The sequence below is a fragment of the Euleptes europaea genome, chromosome 4, assembly GCF_029931775.1.
Source record: "Euleptes europaea isolate rEulEur1 chromosome 4, rEulEur1.hap1, whole genome shotgun sequence".
NCBI lineage: Eukaryota > Metazoa > Chordata > Lepidosauria > Squamata > Sphaerodactylidae > Euleptes > Euleptes europaea.
This window is the reverse complement of record NC_079315.1, coordinates 93,865,772-93,882,681: the sequence shown is the minus strand read 5'-3', so window position 1 is coordinate 93,882,681 and position 16,910 is coordinate 93,865,772. Positions and strand designations below refer to the sequence as shown.

The 16,910-nt window shown below is 41.0% G+C and overlaps 1 protein-coding gene across 1 annotated transcript in view; it reads right to left on the bottom strand.

The window, feature by feature from the left end:
* Nucleotides 1-7,442: 7,442 nt before the first annotated feature.
* SREK1IP1 (SREK1 interacting protein 1) overlaps nucleotides 7,443-16,910 on the bottom strand; it is a 192,970-nt gene continuing 183,502 nt past the window's right edge. Inside the window, exons 3-6 of the mRNA XM_056848619.1 lie at nucleotides 14,251-14,298; nucleotides 12,932-13,072; nucleotides 10,297-10,375; nucleotides 7,443-7,707 (exon numbers count right to left, since the gene is read on the bottom strand). Of these exons, the coding sequence (XP_056704597.1) occupies nucleotides 7,521-7,707; nucleotides 10,297-10,375; nucleotides 12,932-13,072; nucleotides 14,251-14,298 (455 nt within the window). The 3' untranslated portion in view covers nucleotides 7,443-7,520. The remainder of the gene's footprint in view (nucleotides 7,708-10,296; nucleotides 10,376-12,931; nucleotides 13,073-14,250; nucleotides 14,299-16,910) is intronic.

Here is a 16,910-nt window from a genome sequence, read left to right as displayed (position 1 = left end):
CGGGAGGTTTTGGGGCGGAGCCTGAGGAGGGCGGGGTTTGGGGAGGGGAGGGACTTCAATGTCATAGAGTCCAATTGCCAAGGTGGCCATTTTCTCCAGGTGAACTGATCTCTATCGACTGGAGATCAGTTGTAAAAGGAGATCTCCAGCTAGTACCTGGAGGTTGGCAACCATAGAAGTAGACAATGATGACCTTGATAGGCCAATGTCAGTTTCATGTCTTCATGGCTTCCACTGCATTGTTCGCTCTTGGGTAAGGTGCCGTATGCACCTTGGACTTCCTGGCTCATAGCTCAGAACAAACACTGGAGATATAAGATCACATGGCAATGGAGTTTTATGGCTGATATTAATATGATTTTTTGGCACTAAAAGGTGTTGAGTTCTGGTATGGATTGGAGCCACAGTGCTGGGAATTGATGGGCAGTTAACTGTTGCACCATTTCACCTACGAAAAACAGTTATCTTGGGCTGCCTTTAGGCTTGGTACTGAGAAAAAAGGCCAGTATTTGTTGGTAGGGGTGTGGAATGGTATACTATAGATCTCATCTCATCAGATATCGAAGCTACGCTGGGTCAGTACTTGGAAGGGAGACCTCCAAGGAAGACACTGCAGAGAAAAGCAAAGCCCATCAGCTGTAGTGGTTAAGAGCTATAGACTCTGATCTGGAGAACCGGGTTTGATTCCCCATTCCTCCACATGAGCGGCGGAGGCTAATCTGGTGAACTGGATTTGTTTCCCCCACTCCTGCACCCGAAGCCAGCTGGGTGACCTTGGGCTAGTTACAGCTGTGTTAGAGCTCTCTCAGCCCCACCTCCCTCACAGGGTGTCTGTTGTGGGGAGGGGAAGGGAAGGTGATTGTAAGACGGTTTGAGTCTCCCTTAAGTGGTAGAGAAAGTTGGCGTATAAAAACCAACTCTTCTTCTTCTTAATCACTTACCTTAAAAACCCCACCAGGGGTCGCTATAAGTCAGCTGCGACTTGATGGCACTTTTTACATACACACAGTGGTCAGTTTTTGTTCTCTGCAGAGACTAAAAGCAGCTTGTGGAGTAAACCTTTGATTAGGGAAATGGTAAGGAAGTTTTCTACTCCCTTTCCCAGTACTGGGGCTCCAGTGCAAATCAGGCCCCCACAAGTGTGGGATTTTTTTATCATAAAAAAACAATAAGAGTTTCTGTCACTGAACTCCAACATATGCAGTTTGACCCACAACAGTCACTAAAATCCTGAAATTTTAAACGAAGTCTGTTCTTCAGAGAACATTGGCCTTTTAAGAAATCTTTGTACAGTTTCTAGTCATGTTTCTAGCTGTGTACAGTTTCTGTCCATTCATGTGTAATGTTATTGCTAGTAAAAAGTATTTTGCTCTTCCCTGTAAAGGAGTCATTTTTCCCCTTCTTTCCTTCTTCATTTATATTCCACCCTAGGCAACTCCAGCAGAAAAAAACAAGCTGCTCTAATATACTTTTGAATTCAGTCAAAGAAAAATATAACCAACCTGAAGAATTAATTCAGAAAAAAAAACTTCTGGGAACCAAAGAAACAGATTTTGCTGAAGTCTAACATCCTGATGACTTTGCTGTGGAGCGGCAGGAAAAACTACAGCAGAGTCCCATGACACCTTAAAAGCAAACAAATGTATGGAGGTATAAGCTTTCAACACCCTGACCTGGATGGGCCAGGCTAGCCTGATCTCATCAGATCTCAGAAGCTAAGCTGGGTCAGCCCTGGTTAGTATTTGGATGGGACACCACCAAGGAATACCAGGGTTGCTGTGCAGGGGAAGGCGCTGGCAAAACCACCTCTGTTAGTCTCTTGCCATGAAAACCCAAAAAAAGGGGTCGCCATAAGTCGGCTGCGACTTGAAGGCACTTTACACACACAAGCTTTCAACAGCTGTGAAAGATGCCACAGGACTTCAAGCTCCAGTGTGTATTTTACTGTGTTTATTAAAACAACCTACTCACAATAATTGAATTATTTCATGCTGTATAATCTGTAAACACGTTCTCCCAGTAATTTAGGTCAGGGGTGTCGAACTCATTTGTTATGAGGGCCGGAGATGACATAAATGTCACTTGGTCGGGCTGGGCCAGGTGTACCATAAAATTTAATGCTAGGTACCTGAGATACAAACTTGATAGAAGCCACAGGCAAAGCCAATTAATGATATTAGTTTTACTCAAAATACAAACATTCTTAAAACAATAACACTCTTACAGTATTTTCTTTCATTTAATAGTCTTTGATCATTGACACCTCGGGAGAGGGTGGGTGGCTGCCTCGGTTGGCTCGCGGGCCGGATAAGAGCTCTCAAGGGGCCGCATCCGGCCCCCGGGCCTTATGTTTGACACCCCTGATTTAGCTTGTTTAATGGTTTATGGTGTGTTTGTGAGTGTGTGTGTAGCCTTCCTCCAGTGCTGTTAGGGTTGCCAACCTCTAGGTAATAGCTGGAGATCTCCTGCTATTACAACTGATCTCCAGCCGATAGAGATCAGTTCACCTGGAGAAAATGGCTGCTTTGGCAATTGCACACTATGGCATTGAAGTCCCTCCCCTCCCAAATCCTGCCCTCCTCAGGCTCTGCCCCAAAAACCTGCCCATGGCAAAGAGGGACCTGGCAACCCTAGATGCAGTAGAATTAAACTGTTGGGTGTTTATTTAAACAGGGCTGGAAACTGATCAGTTCAACCAACTCAAGTTTTAATTGATTAATGAATAGGATGCATTTTAATCAGCAAAGCTAAGACTGAATGGACATGCTTATATTTTTGAGCCACTTTGGCAGTTGTTTTTCTGTAATAAGATATGAAAAAACCAAATACTATAGAAGGCCTTCCCTTCTAACAACGTAGTTTTTGCTTATCAAACTACACTTATCTTGCACTTCCTTCAACATCCACAGAAAGGCTTCGGTGCTATTCTGAATATATTTAATGTAATCGTTTAAAACCCGAGTTTGTTTAATTAAGGACAGGCATGGTTTAAATATGAAAAAAATCACTTAAGTAACATTAGATCTACAATAATAAAATCATGTTCTCTAGAAATGTGAAGTGTGGTGTAGTGGTTAAGAGCGCTGGACTCTAACACGGAGGACCCGGTTTGATTCCCCGCTCCTCCACATGAGCGGTGGACTCTAATCTGGAGAACTGGGTTTGAGTCCCCACTCCTCTACATGAAGCCCGCTGGGTAACCTTGGGCTAGTCACAGTCATCTCCAAACTCTCTTAGCCCCGCCTACTGCACAAGGTGTCCGTTGTGGAGAGAGGAAAGGAAGGTGATTGTAAGCCGGTTTGAGACTCCTTAAAGGTAGAGAAAAGTGGGGTATAAAAACCAGCTCTTCTTTTCATATAGCCTATGGAACTATTCCAAAATTGCTTGAGAGCTGTAGTTTAAGGCTTTTGTTTGACTGACAGACTTGCTGGTAAAGTGCCTTTGTACAAAGCAATTTACTTATTCAATCACCCAGAAATGCTGACTCCTTTTGTACTTAATAAAAATGAGCCCTGCTGGAAATGACTCTGAAATGTAATATAGGCACTATTCTGCTACCTGCATTTATGAGTCAAATCTGAGTCATCAGTAGAATCCTTATCACTATTTTGACAATTAAATCGTTCTTTTGCTGTGCATTGAATAAACATTTAAATGTTTAGTTTTATGTATGTGTATATTAATATTGTGGGTCTGATCAGCCAAAGTCAAATACTTTCAAGGCCCATTGATGTCAATGGAAAAGATTTACAGTGCAATCCTATGCACAATTATACTGGTCTAAGTCCATTCTGTTCAGTAGTGTTAGACTGGATTAAGTCTACGGTTAAGCCCAGTGTACTATATACACACACACTCTCTAAGAGAGGCTGATGGCAAAGATTGTGCCTATGGAAAGACTGAATATTCTTTTGGAAATTGTTTATATAGTGCTATTAAGAATTTATTGCTGCTGAACAATATACCCTGGACACATTTAATTTTTATTTATTTAATTCATTTGTACCCCACCTTTCTCCCCAATGAGGACCCAAAGGAGCTTACAGTGTTCTTTCCTCCATTTCATCCTCACAACAACCATGTGAGGTAGGTGAGGCTGAGAGTGTGACTAGCCCAAGGTCAGCCAGCAAGCAACATTCCATGGCACGAGTGGGGATTCGAACACGGGACCCCCCGGATACTAGTCCCACTCTCTTAACAACTACACTGGCTCTCAGGATGTTTTATTTTTTAGGAATCACAACTGTCAAAAAAATCTTCCAGCTTGCTAAGGAAACTAATTTCCAACACTGACAATTACTTTCGGGATACAACTCTTTCTAGTGAACCACCCAGCGTAAGGCATGGCTCGTCCGTGGGCTCCAAATGCCACAATTCTCCCGAGACCATCTGTTCAGCAAAAACTTACTAAAAAATTTAAAACAAAATAGCAAACTTAATGGAAAGCAATTGTCTTGCAACTGTAACGCTTATGGGCTCATTCCCTCCCCCCTTTAAATAAAGAAGATGAATGAAGACATGACAGCGTCTCCCTACGATGTCTCCACAGTGGATTATACAGCAAACCCACACAGTGCTCTTTACACTTGACAAAACTGCAACGTTCAGACAAAATTAATCCATTTTCAAAACCTAATATGCCAAAAGCAAATCCTTTAGAGAATTACACATGCGGGAAACCCACTAAGACTGTTTCATATGTGTACCCCATTTACTGAAATTTGAAGAATCTATACAATAATGCCCTATGCAATTTCCATTTATTTCAGTGGAGCTTACATAGGAAAAAATTGTAATGGATTAAACTCTTGCTGCTTCCACACAGAGATAGTTCTCTGCGTAGCTCCCATTGCTGCTATGAATGCAAAGGCATTCATATTTTGCCTGTACTTTCTTTGATGCAGCCCTCTGTGTGTACCACCTCCCCCCCCCACTAGAGGGCTTTTGTCAGGCTTAAATGATAACAGAACTAGCTAGATCGCTATACATTATGTTATAATGATATATTGCAACAATGTACCAGCTGCCATAAAAGGTCAGCAACAGCAATTTTCATTGCAGAGAGTTAAGAGAAAATGTGTACCCTGTAGCTTTGATTGCAACCTTTATTAAAAAAAAAAACCCAAAAAACATTGTACCAAAATTAGGTTTAGGAAAGATTGGGGGTGGGGGAAGGATGAATATACGACACTGTAGGGTTGCCAACTCTGGGTCTAGAAATTTCTGGAGATCTGGGGTGGAGCCTGGGGAGGGAGCACAGCTTGGATGCGATGTCATAGTGTCTACCCTCCAGAGCTGCCACTGTCTCCTGGGTAACTGATCTCTGTAAACTAGAGATAACATGTAATTCTAGAAGAACTCCAGGCCCCAGCTGGAGGTTGGCAACCCTAAGATGATGTCATGTGGCTATTTCCAAGAAAAGTGCTGAAAGTAAGGAAACTAAAGTGGAATGAAACATTCATGTGGTACCAGCCCTGTGCAATTAGAAATGCATCCGGTTAGTTACTTTAACTCCAGCTTCAAAGGGCATTTCATCAAGGATTTGAACAAGTCCTAATTGACCTTCCTCCTCTTCAGTATTAACCTTTCCTCCCTAAAGAGGCTTGCCTTTATCTTCAGCTGTAAGTTTATAGGTGGGACATTTCCGGCATCACCTAATTTAAGGTATTTTACAACATTAACAGCAACTGAACAAGTACAGTCATAGGTTTACCAGTTTCAAAGCTGAGAAATACCATCTGCCACCATCCCAACCCCTGATAATATAAAAAACATCTTGTATTAAAGAAATTGCAGGATTGATCATCCTGAATCGTTTTGATCTTATTTATTAATACAACAGGCACTGCAGAGTGATAGTTGAGTAAAACTATCTTCAAGGGACAGAAAGTATTTTTGTATATTTACTTACTACATATTTATTTGCTGCTGAGTAATCATTTAACAGAACCATCTTCAAAAGGACAAAAAAGGTGGGTTTTTTGAATATTTACTTATTTGATCCAACAAAATATTTTGAGTCCGTCATCTGCACAAATATTAGCTGTAATGGCAAAGGGGGGGAAACGGAAATAGGAAATTTGCATTGACAGGAGATAGCTTTCATCTTAGTTCCAGGCTCGGAAAGCTTCAATACATTAAAAGGGGGGGAGAGAAAATCACTGTGTGCTTAAAAGCATATTATCAATTCAGTATAGAAGATATGGTCCCTATTTCTGCTACATTTCGAAAGTCATTCCTATCTTAATGTGCAAGTAGCAAAGGCCCTGAGCCAAAGATGCACTGGGAGGGGAATGTGTGCATACGCAACAGAGCTTTCTATGGTCCTCCCCAAATCCAGACTGAACTATAAGAGACCCCCCAATGCATGATGCTTGTCACTGCAGTGTTGCCCCAAGTGGAGGGAGCCCCATACTTCAAGAATGACAAGCTCTCACTGCAAGCACTCTGGCCTGTGTCCTTTCTTATTGAGTAATTAATGTCTATGTTAAAAGTTTTATAACAGTCATCAGTTTCCATTGGATTGTTTTCTTAAAATTCTAGCACAAGTGTGAACCCCAGTAATAGAACTCCCTGACGTTAGCATTACCTTCTCCTCAGTTCTTGTAGGTTATCCGGGCTGTGTGACCGTGGTCTTGATATTTTCTTTCCTGACGTTTCGCCAGCAGCTGTGGCAGGAATCTTCAGAGGAGTAACACTGAAGGACAGTGTCTCTCCTTCAGGACACTGTCCTTCAGCGTTACTCCTCTGAAGATGCCTGCCACAGCTGCTGGCGAAACGTCAGGAAAGAAAATACCAAGACCACGGTCACACAGCCCGGATAACATCAAGAACTGAAAGCCTTCGACAATATTACCTTATCCTGTTTATGAACAGAAAGCAGACACTTCAGCAGAAAGCTTATGCACCGAAACCAGTTCTTTTTCACACAGGCTATGAACTGAACAAGCATAATGCACAGGGAGAAATTAGCCCCTGTAGACTTCTAAAATGTTTAATATAATAAGAGAATATATATATATACACACACACAGGTGGCGGTGTTCAAGTAAAAAATATATATATTTTAACTGTGCAGCTTCAGAGACCTAAACATAAGGTTTGAGGCAGCAAAAGAGTTCATGGAAGGAGCTAGCAGAGCAGATCTTTTGCCTTCCCCAAACAGCCTGCCATTGGTCTCAAAACTCCTCTCTGAGGATCAGGACAGCGTTACAGAAAATGGCCTCAGGATAGACTGCTGCAGCGACTAGGGGGAACCAGGTAAATTCACCTTTCCTGCTCCGCTGCTGAGAGCCAGCGCAAGATGGAGAAACAGGCAATCGTCTCAACTCTCTTCTGTGCCTGCAGTGTCCTGTCCTGTTTGCTGGTGAGGGTCTCCTGACACATTTCAGGACAGATGACAGGCTGCTGGGGGATGGGGAGAAAAGATCCACTCCGCTTTGTCAACTCATTTTGCCAACTCTTCAAATGGATCCAACCCGTAATCACAACAAAACTAAAAATCAGCCTGGCTTTGCTTCTCAGTCACTGCTAGAAGAGTCTGAACTATCAGAAGAGGAGTCTCTTCTCTTCTTTCTCTTTTTCTTCTCCTTTTTGTGATGTTTTCTTTTCTTGGATTTACTCTTTTTCTCCTTCTTTTCCTTTTTATGGTATTTCTGTTTTTTTGACTTGGTCTCATCCTCTTCTGTGGTACTTGATGAATAAGATCTATAAAACACAAGAATGTAGATGACTTACCAAAACAGCTAATAGTGAGAAGGTGGAAGCCAATAGGTTTTATGTTAGAATGGATTTTAGTAAACACACCAGAGTCTTAAGAACATAAGAAAGGCCATGCTGGATCAGAACAAAGTCCATCAAGCCCAGCAGTCTGTTCACACAGTGGCCAACCAGGTGCCTCTAGGAAGCCTAGATTGGAGAAAGCCTCCCTGGAAATAGGATTCCATTATTGGCTTTGGTCTAAAGACATCAAGAATTTACCAAAGAATGTGTCTCGGGAATCTACTTTTTACCATTTGATTAAAACATGGAATTTATTGAAACCATTTCTTAGCCCGAAAGCTCCTAGACTAATGTCTCCAACAGAAGCATATATGCACTTTGAGAGTCGGAAATCCAATGACTTTTTGAGGTATGGAGACTTAATAAAAAAGAATGGTCAGATTAAATCTCTTGAGGAATTAAAGAAAATATCAAAATATCATGGCTGGCATATCATCAAGTGGTACATGGGTTAAAATCTGATTATCACCCAGTCGATAATTTGACAAACTTTGAACAAATAATAACGAAATCGCTAGATCACTTATTATCTAAAATCTGCAAGATGTTATTAACCATGGAGATGGCGGAGGAACAAGTGAAAACATGTATGGTTAATGGATGCAAAATTTCGGTGAAATGATTCCAATGGCTGAGTGGGAGAAAATGTGGAAATCTGAAATAAAATTCTCCAGATCCCAGGATGTCCGAGAAAATTGGTACAAGATGTTTTACAGATGGTACTTTGCGCCAAAAGACTTACAAAAGATGTATAAATCTAACCAAGCGAATTGTTGGAAATGCTCAGAGACGGAAGGGACTTTCTTTCATCATTGGTGGACTTGTAAAAAAGGTCAGAGATACTGGAAGCAAATACATAATGAGATCATGACAACTCTTCAGACAAATTTTGACTTAAATCCTAAATTTATGCTCTTGGGGATGATTCCAGCTCAGATACAAGCAGTACAAAAAGATTCTTGTAGGTTATCCGGGCTGTGTAACCGTGGTCTTGGAATTTTCTTTCCTGACGTTTCGCCAGCAACTGTGGCAGGCATCTTCAGAGTAGTAACACTGAAGGACAGTGTTACTACTCTGAAGATGCCTGCCACAGTTGCTGGCGAAACGTCAGGAAAGAAAATTCCAAGACCACGGTTACACAGCCCGGATAACCTACAAGAACCAATGAACTCTGACCGTGAAAGCCTTCGACAATATTTTAGTACAAAAAGAATTTTTTTCAATACGTGAGAATTGTTTACGCAAGATATTGGAAAAACAAAGAGATACCCAGTTTGACAGAATGGATTACAAAAATGATGGAATTTGCTACTATGGCAAAATTTACTGATCAGTTACAAGGAAGACAACATGAAGAACATCAACTGAAATGGCAACCCTTCTACAATAAGTATGGTTAAGATTGTTTATATTTAGGTGATTTTATTCTGATTTGGTAATTAACAAGACTTGTGTATATAAGAATCATATATCGAAATACGGTGTAGAATTAAGTGTAGAAATATAATGATAGATGGAAAGTATTTTTTTTTATTCAGAAGAAATATAGTGATATAATGACTTATAAATGATAATGAAAATACTCGATTACAAAAATGAGCAATGACAGGGTCACAGGGCACACACAAAATGTTATCGTTATATTATGTTTCCCTTTTACCTATTATCCCTTTTCTTTTCTGTATTTTTGAAAAAACAATAAAAATTATTTTTTAAAAAAGGATTATAAAAAAAAAGGAAGCCCACAAACAAGACAACTGCAGCAAAATTGTCCTGCCTGTGTTCCAAAGCACCTAATAGGCTTGCTCCTCTGATCCTGGAGAGAATAGGTATGCATCATGACTTAGCCCCTTTCATTCAACCACAATGAGTGCCAAAAAACAGCATAAACACTGACGAATATATCGACAGTGAGCCAGTGTAGTAGCATCTCCTGAATACCTCCCTTCCAGCATATGTGTTAACTTCCTATTGCACTCTGAGAACAATGCACATTGTTGGTCTTAATATATAAGGTCATAAATCACTTCGCAAGAAACTGAGTACATTCACTTTTTGTGAACATTGTGAACATGCACTTTGTATGAATATGTAGAGGCATTCTGAGTGGATGCTTCCCTGCTTTGGAGCTTCTTTCTGCCCTAGGTCTATCAAAGCCTGGGTGTTTTCCAAAGGAAATGGGACATACAAGAAACAATTCATGGGGCAAAACAGGATAACCAATAGAGTAACTCACAATTATTCTCATTTATGTATTTGCTTGTACAGGTTCCTCAAGGATTTAGTAGCCACAATGAATTTTTGTTTCAAAACAGATTACACTTCTATTCATTTAAATAAATACTTTTTTTCAACATATTAATCTATTGGTTGAATTTCTTTTTAATATTAGATTTCAAGTGATTTTCCCTGTAACTCTCATTGGCTTAATTTTGTACAGAGATTAGAATAAGGATCTTCTTAAGCACCCTCTTTGCATTTGGAACATGTGATAGAAAACTTTTTAAACAATACCTCTTCCTTCCTTTCTTCAGTTTTGATTTCTCCTTGCTTTTCTTCTTAGCTCTTTTCTTATCTTCTTCCTCAGCAATACCTGTGGATTCGAAAACCAAGATTTTACAAATATCTCGAATCAGGTAATTTTAAATTCTACACATCTTACTGTGTAATGAAAAAATCATGATCCAGTTTTGTTCTACCCTACTATGCAGCAGGACACAATAACTCAGGGGATAAAAGGACATTAAGATGCAGCAGTTAAAAAGCAGCAAATTAGATTTTTAAGTTGCTGTACAAAAATGAAGGATAACCTTTCCACCTCACCTCATATGAGAAGCATTTCTATAGCAATGCTGATTCTGTGACCTTGGGCAGATGATGAGAGGGAGGGCATCTTGGCCATCTTCTGGTCACTAGGGGTGTGGAGGGGGGAGGTAGTTGTGAATTTCCTGCATTGTGCAGGGGGTTGGACTTGATGGCCCTGGTGGTCCCTTCCAACTCTATGTTTCTATGACATACGGTAAGAATTAACACAATCTTTAAAATATCAGGAGGGGGCATGGCTCAATGGTAGAACATCTCCTTTGCACGCAGAAGGTCCCAGGCTCAAGCCTTGACATCTCCAGCTGAAAAGACCAGGTAGCAGAGGGTTGTGAAAGACCTCTGCCTGAGACTCTAGAGAGCTACTGCCAGTCTGAGTAGACAGTATTGACGTTAATGGACCAAGGGTCTGATTCAGTTTAAGGCAGCTTCATGTGTCTTCCCTTTCATAGACAACTAAGAGCATAAGAAGGAGCCCCGTGGCGCAGAGTGTTAAGCTGCAGTACTGCAGTCAAAAGCTCTGCTCACGACCTGAGTTCGATCCCGACGGAAGTCGGTTTCAGGTAGCCAGCTCAAGGTTGACTCAGCCTTCCATCCTTCCGAGGTCGGTAAAATGAGTACCCAGCTTGCTGGGGGTAAAGGGAAGATGACTGGGGAGGCACTGGCAAACCACCCCGCAAACAGAGTCTGCCTTGGAAATGTCGGAATGTGACGTCACCCTATGGGTCAGGAATGACCCGGTGCTTGAACAGGGGACCTTTACCTTTACTTTTAAGAGCATAAGAAGAGACCTTCTGTATAAAACAGAAAGTCCATCATGATCACCATCCTGCATCCCAACAGATGTTCCCAGGAAGCACAAAACTGGAGCAAGAGGGCAGTATTTATTTTCTATGGTGCCTTTCCACCCAACTAGGGTCCCCAAGGAAGCGTAAGTCAAACATTAAAACGCTTCAACATTAAAAATATTTAAAATAAAGTATATATGCAAGAATTCAATAAAAACATATAAAAACACATAACAGCAAAAACCAGGGAGGCCAGTAACGGTTATTGGGGATACACCAAACAGAACGGAAAAAAGTCTTCACCCAGTGGCGAAAGACAACAATAGAGGGAGACAGACAAATCTCCCTGGACAGGAAGTTCAAAAGTTTTGGCACCATGAGCAAGAAGGCCCTGTCTCAGGTTGCCGGCCATCAAACCTCAGATGGCAGGAGCACCAAAAGCAGAGCCCCTAAAGATGACTAAAGTGGACAGGCAGGTTCATATGGGAGAAGGCAGACATTAAGCTGTTCCCTGCTGTGGCCTCTGGCAACTGGTATTTAGCAGCCCACTGTCTCACATGAAAGAGGTTCCATTTAGCCATCATAGCTACAGACATCTGCCATGAATGTGTCTAGTCCCCCTGTAAACATTTTTTAGCTAGTTGGCCCCGTGTTAATTAGGCTTTGCACAAAGCAGTACATCCTTTTTATCTGTCCTGAATCTAGTGCTAACCAATGTTATTGAGTGAGCTCCAAGTTTCAGTATTTTGGAAGAGGAAGAAATAGCTTTCTTTATCTACACAGTACACCATTTTATAAGCCTGTAATTTCACACACACACCCTTAGCTGTCTTTTTAAAAAAAATAACCTGAACTACCTGCTGCATCATACCCCAGCCATTGCCCTCCTTTGTAAGTTCTCATTTTGGGCTGACTCTGAATCAGGCCTGACCAGAGTTATCCAGAACCGTAAGAATCAGCACTCTGAAATGTGCCAGAAACAGATGGGTAACTGATCCCTCCTTCAGAAGGACTGTAACCCCCCTGAAGACAGGCTAACCACAGATCCCAAGTAGATTCTCTACCCACCAACATCACCTCAGTCTAGTCTGGATTGAGCTTCCTGCTGGAATCAGCTGATCAAGTAAGAGCAGAACCACTAAAGCACAATACACCCACCCAACCCAGCCAGCCTCTCTAGAAGGATACCATGATTAATGGTATCGAAAGCCACTAAGAGATCCAGGAGAATCAACATGGCTGCACTCCCCTTGTCACAGGTCAGTCACTCATTAGTCCTATAGTGGTAATACAAATACAATCAGTTTAAATTCAACTGATATGTCTCAGTAAGTAGCTTGTTCACGTAAAGAAGGCTGGGGGAAAATCATCAGGGAAGAAGTCCCAATGTTTTCAATATTGCCTGGCTTAAGTCATACTCAGTTTTTGTGTGTGTGTCATTCAATTTCATGTGTGTGGAATGAGTCAGTACAAGGACACAAACTCAATAGGAGGAGCACAAAGACAAAGAACCAGGAGATAGTTGAATGTCCAAAACTTACTTTTCTTCTCCGGTGCCGCCTGCAGCTTACTCAGCTCCTCCTCTTCGCTCTCCTCGCTGCTCGTACTGCTGACATCTAAAACAATATCTCTTTTTGGGTCCACCCGGAGAAAGTTTCGGCATTCAAATGTAAGGTGGCCCGCTGAGTAAAAATGAACAGAAGAGGAAATTTAGGAACATCCAACAGGAAGAAACAGTAAGGGTTACTGTCCTCTGGAATGGTTAAAGCTATTAACCCTCAAGAAACGAATAGTAGAAAAATAAAAATAAATCTCCAGTATTAAACAAACTCTCTTCCAGCAAAATTAATGCAACTTCCTTTCAAATAAATGGTTTAAGGCTCACAGCCTCAAATATGCTTCAGTGTTCTGACCAGAGCACACTATGGGGGTTACCGCACTTTGTATTCCCAGTGATGTATTAAGAGTTTGAAAATGTTATAAAAACATCGTTTTAAAAGGGTTTTTGGACATCACAGCTTATAAATGGTTGGAAGACGTCTTCACAGCTAAAGGGGCCAAAGTGCGAACAGTATTTTTTATAACGTTTTCAAACTCTTAATACATCGCTGGGAATACAAATGCGGTAACCCCCAAGGTCAATACTATGGGACAATATTCTGGCACAATCAAACTATATAGCCAACCCTTCCTCCAAGGAGCTCAGGATGGTGTAGTTGGCTCTGCTCCATTTTATCCTCATAATGCGGTAAGGTTAGACTGAGAAAGAACTACTGGCCTAAGGTTCATTGCAAGCAAGGATTTGAACTATTGGTAGAATAATTATAGCAGGAACCACAGCAGAATGGTGCCTCCCAATCCCAGCACAGAAGGATACCATAATCAATAGTATCTAAAACCGCTGAGGGGTCCAGGAGAATCAACAGAGTCACACCCTCTGGCCAAGGTTGTTTCAGTTCCATAACCAGGCCTGAATCCAGACGGGAAGAGGGCTAAACAAAATGCCTCTACCCTCAACTAATCTGATATTTCTTTCGGCAGTTTAGGAAACAGTCATGGTGGGGGATCGGATAGATGATGGTCTCACTATGCCTCAATATGTCCCAAGTTTGCGGACTGTAGTTGTACAGAAAACTGAAAGTTAAGTTTGCACCAAGTTTCACAACATTTGTTCATATAGTTCTGAGGATTGTGTTTTACTATTACAGTTTATTTTCAATTCCATTTTAATTTCCAGGTCAGTGGCAGGTATTCAAGCATTGTTATAATCAAATAGTGCCAGATCAAGCTAGTGATGTTTAACCACAGTAAAATCTCAGGCAATGCTTACAGATAACTTTAAATGTGTGCTGGTACTTACGATAGCCACATTTTTTGCATCCTGCCCTAATGTTGTCTTTATTTCCTCCTGGAAAAAAACCAACAGATTTCATATTAACTTTGGGCGAGATGGAAAATATATAATATACAGAGACACAAGTGATCATCCAAGTACAATTTTACCAGTTTCCAATACAGCAGCAAATAAATTAAATATAACAGTCATATAAAGTTATTAAACCATATGTGTTGTGCCATCAAGTCGCTTTTGACTTATGGCTGCCCTATGAATTAATGACCCCCAAAACATCCTGTCATTAACAGCCTTGCTCAGGTCTTGCAAATGGAAGGCTGTGGTTTCCTTGACTGAGTCAATCCTTTTCATGCTGGGTCTTCCTTTTTTCCTGCTGCCTTCAACTTTTCCTAGCATTACTGTCTTTTCCGGTGACTCTTGTCTTCTCATAAGGATACACTAAACTGTATACTACACTCAAATCGTCAATAATATCTCCTCAGAATTTTTCACACTATATAATTTGAGTATCAAAAACCTTGCCTTAGGAAACAGTTGGCAAGGAGGAACTTTTTAGCTATAATTCCATGACCAAATCAATATTGGACTCAACTCAACATTCCTTCCAACCACCATGCAACATCAGACACTAATTTTCAACTTACAAAAAATAAAGAGGGAAATTTTTTAATTACATATATAGAAACATGACTTTTTCAATTTCCAGACACAGGTGGTAATGATGAAATAATATACAAAGCTAGAGAAGCTGATAGCTCTCATTGATAGGACTCATGAATTGCCAAGCCAAACAGGTTGGCAAGGAAGTTAACATATGAATGCACAAAGGCTAAAAGAACAAGTGCTATCCATTACTACCTGGGTGTCAGTTGCTACAAGTCCAACACTTTGTTAATAGCAATCATAATTTCCACTTAGGTTACAAGTTTCTTAACTGGTTGGGAACGGCTGTTCCAATCAGCTGCCAAAAATATGAAAACCATCTAATCAAACTAAGCAAAAGTTTGTAGAACAGGTGTTACTTTCAAAGCATCTGGAAGTTCACATTGGCCCATACCAACAAAATTAGCCTTTTAAACAAACTGGTTTGGTACTTGGAGACTGCCAAGGAAGACTTTGCAGACTCTCTGCTTAATCACTTGCCTTGAAAACCATATAGGGTCACCATAAGTTGGCTGTGACTTGATGGCACTTTACACACACAGGGCCTATATATGTATTTGCTCGGATTTGACACGGCTGTTCTATTAAAACACCCTGCACAGTCTTTCAGACAATCAACAATACATTTTCATATTAAAACAACAAAGCAGTTAATATATAAAGAAACTAAATTCCATCTGACAAGTGTAGTAATGCTGTTCTAGTAGTGATAGAAGCTGCAGAATCCTCCAAAAGCAAACAAAAGGCACTCCTGGCCACAGGTGCTATCTGACAAGCCAGAAGCATCCCAACCTCCAAACCTATTCTTTCAAGTAGAGTGTAGTCCCATCCAGAAAAAGCATTTCCTGAGCCAACATGTCTACCAAGTCAACCACCAATATCACCTATATCTTATCTGGATTGGACTTTAATTTATTTACCATCTAGTCCACTATAACTTCCAGGACCCTGACCACTTTATTTGGATCCAGAAGGAAAAACAGAGCCATGTGTCACTGGTATATTGACGACACCAAATGTCATAACTTTGGACAGTTTCTCTCAGTGGTTTAATGGGTATGTTAAAAGAAGTGGGAGACAGAACAGAACCCTGAGCAACTCCATATGATGCATCCCATGCGGAGGAACAAAAACTGTCTAGTACAACCCTCTGGGAATTGATCTCCAGGTAGAACTGAAAACACTAGCAGAGTGCCTCTTATTTCTGAAAGACATCTTAGGAGACTGAATATGATGGTATCACTGAGAGGTTTAAGATAATTAGGAAGGTCACACACTTTTTGTTTTCCACCACCTTTAAAATGTCACTCTTAATACCCTCAACCGCTCGCTCCTACTCATTCACTCAACTGCATTTTTACCCACACCTCCTAAAATCAGGCTGAATGTGGGCCGAACAAAAAGTTGTTGTAAAGTTTTTTCCAACCATTGCTTTTTCTTCTAAAGAACACATTAAAAGTACATTGTTAAAGCCCTGAGTGCCAAATGCTAGCAAATTAAAGATAATGGGGATTTTGGACATTTCCAACACTCACAACCCAAGACTACAGCCCAGTCCTCCCAGTATGTTACTCTCCAGCTTCCTTTTTTGCATGCGTCTCTCTCTGGTGCTATTTGTGTGTGTGTTAAGTGCCGTCAAGTCGCTTCCGACTCATGGCGACCCTATGAATGAAAGTCCTCCAAAATGTCCTATCTTTGACAGCCTTGTTCAGATCTTGCAAATGGAAGGCTGTGGCTTCCTTTATTGAGTCAATCCATCTCTTGTAGGGTCTTCCTCTTTTTCTGCGGCCCTCAACTTTTCCTAGCATGACTGTCTTTTCCAGTGACTCTTGTCGTCTCATGACGTGACCAAAATACGACAGCCTCAGTTTAGTCATTTTAGCTTCTAGGGTCAGTTCAGGCATGATTTGATCTAGAACCCACTGATTTGTTTTTTTTTTGGCAGTCCACGGCATCCCTAACACTCTCCTCCAACACCACATTTCAAAGGAATCTATTTTCTT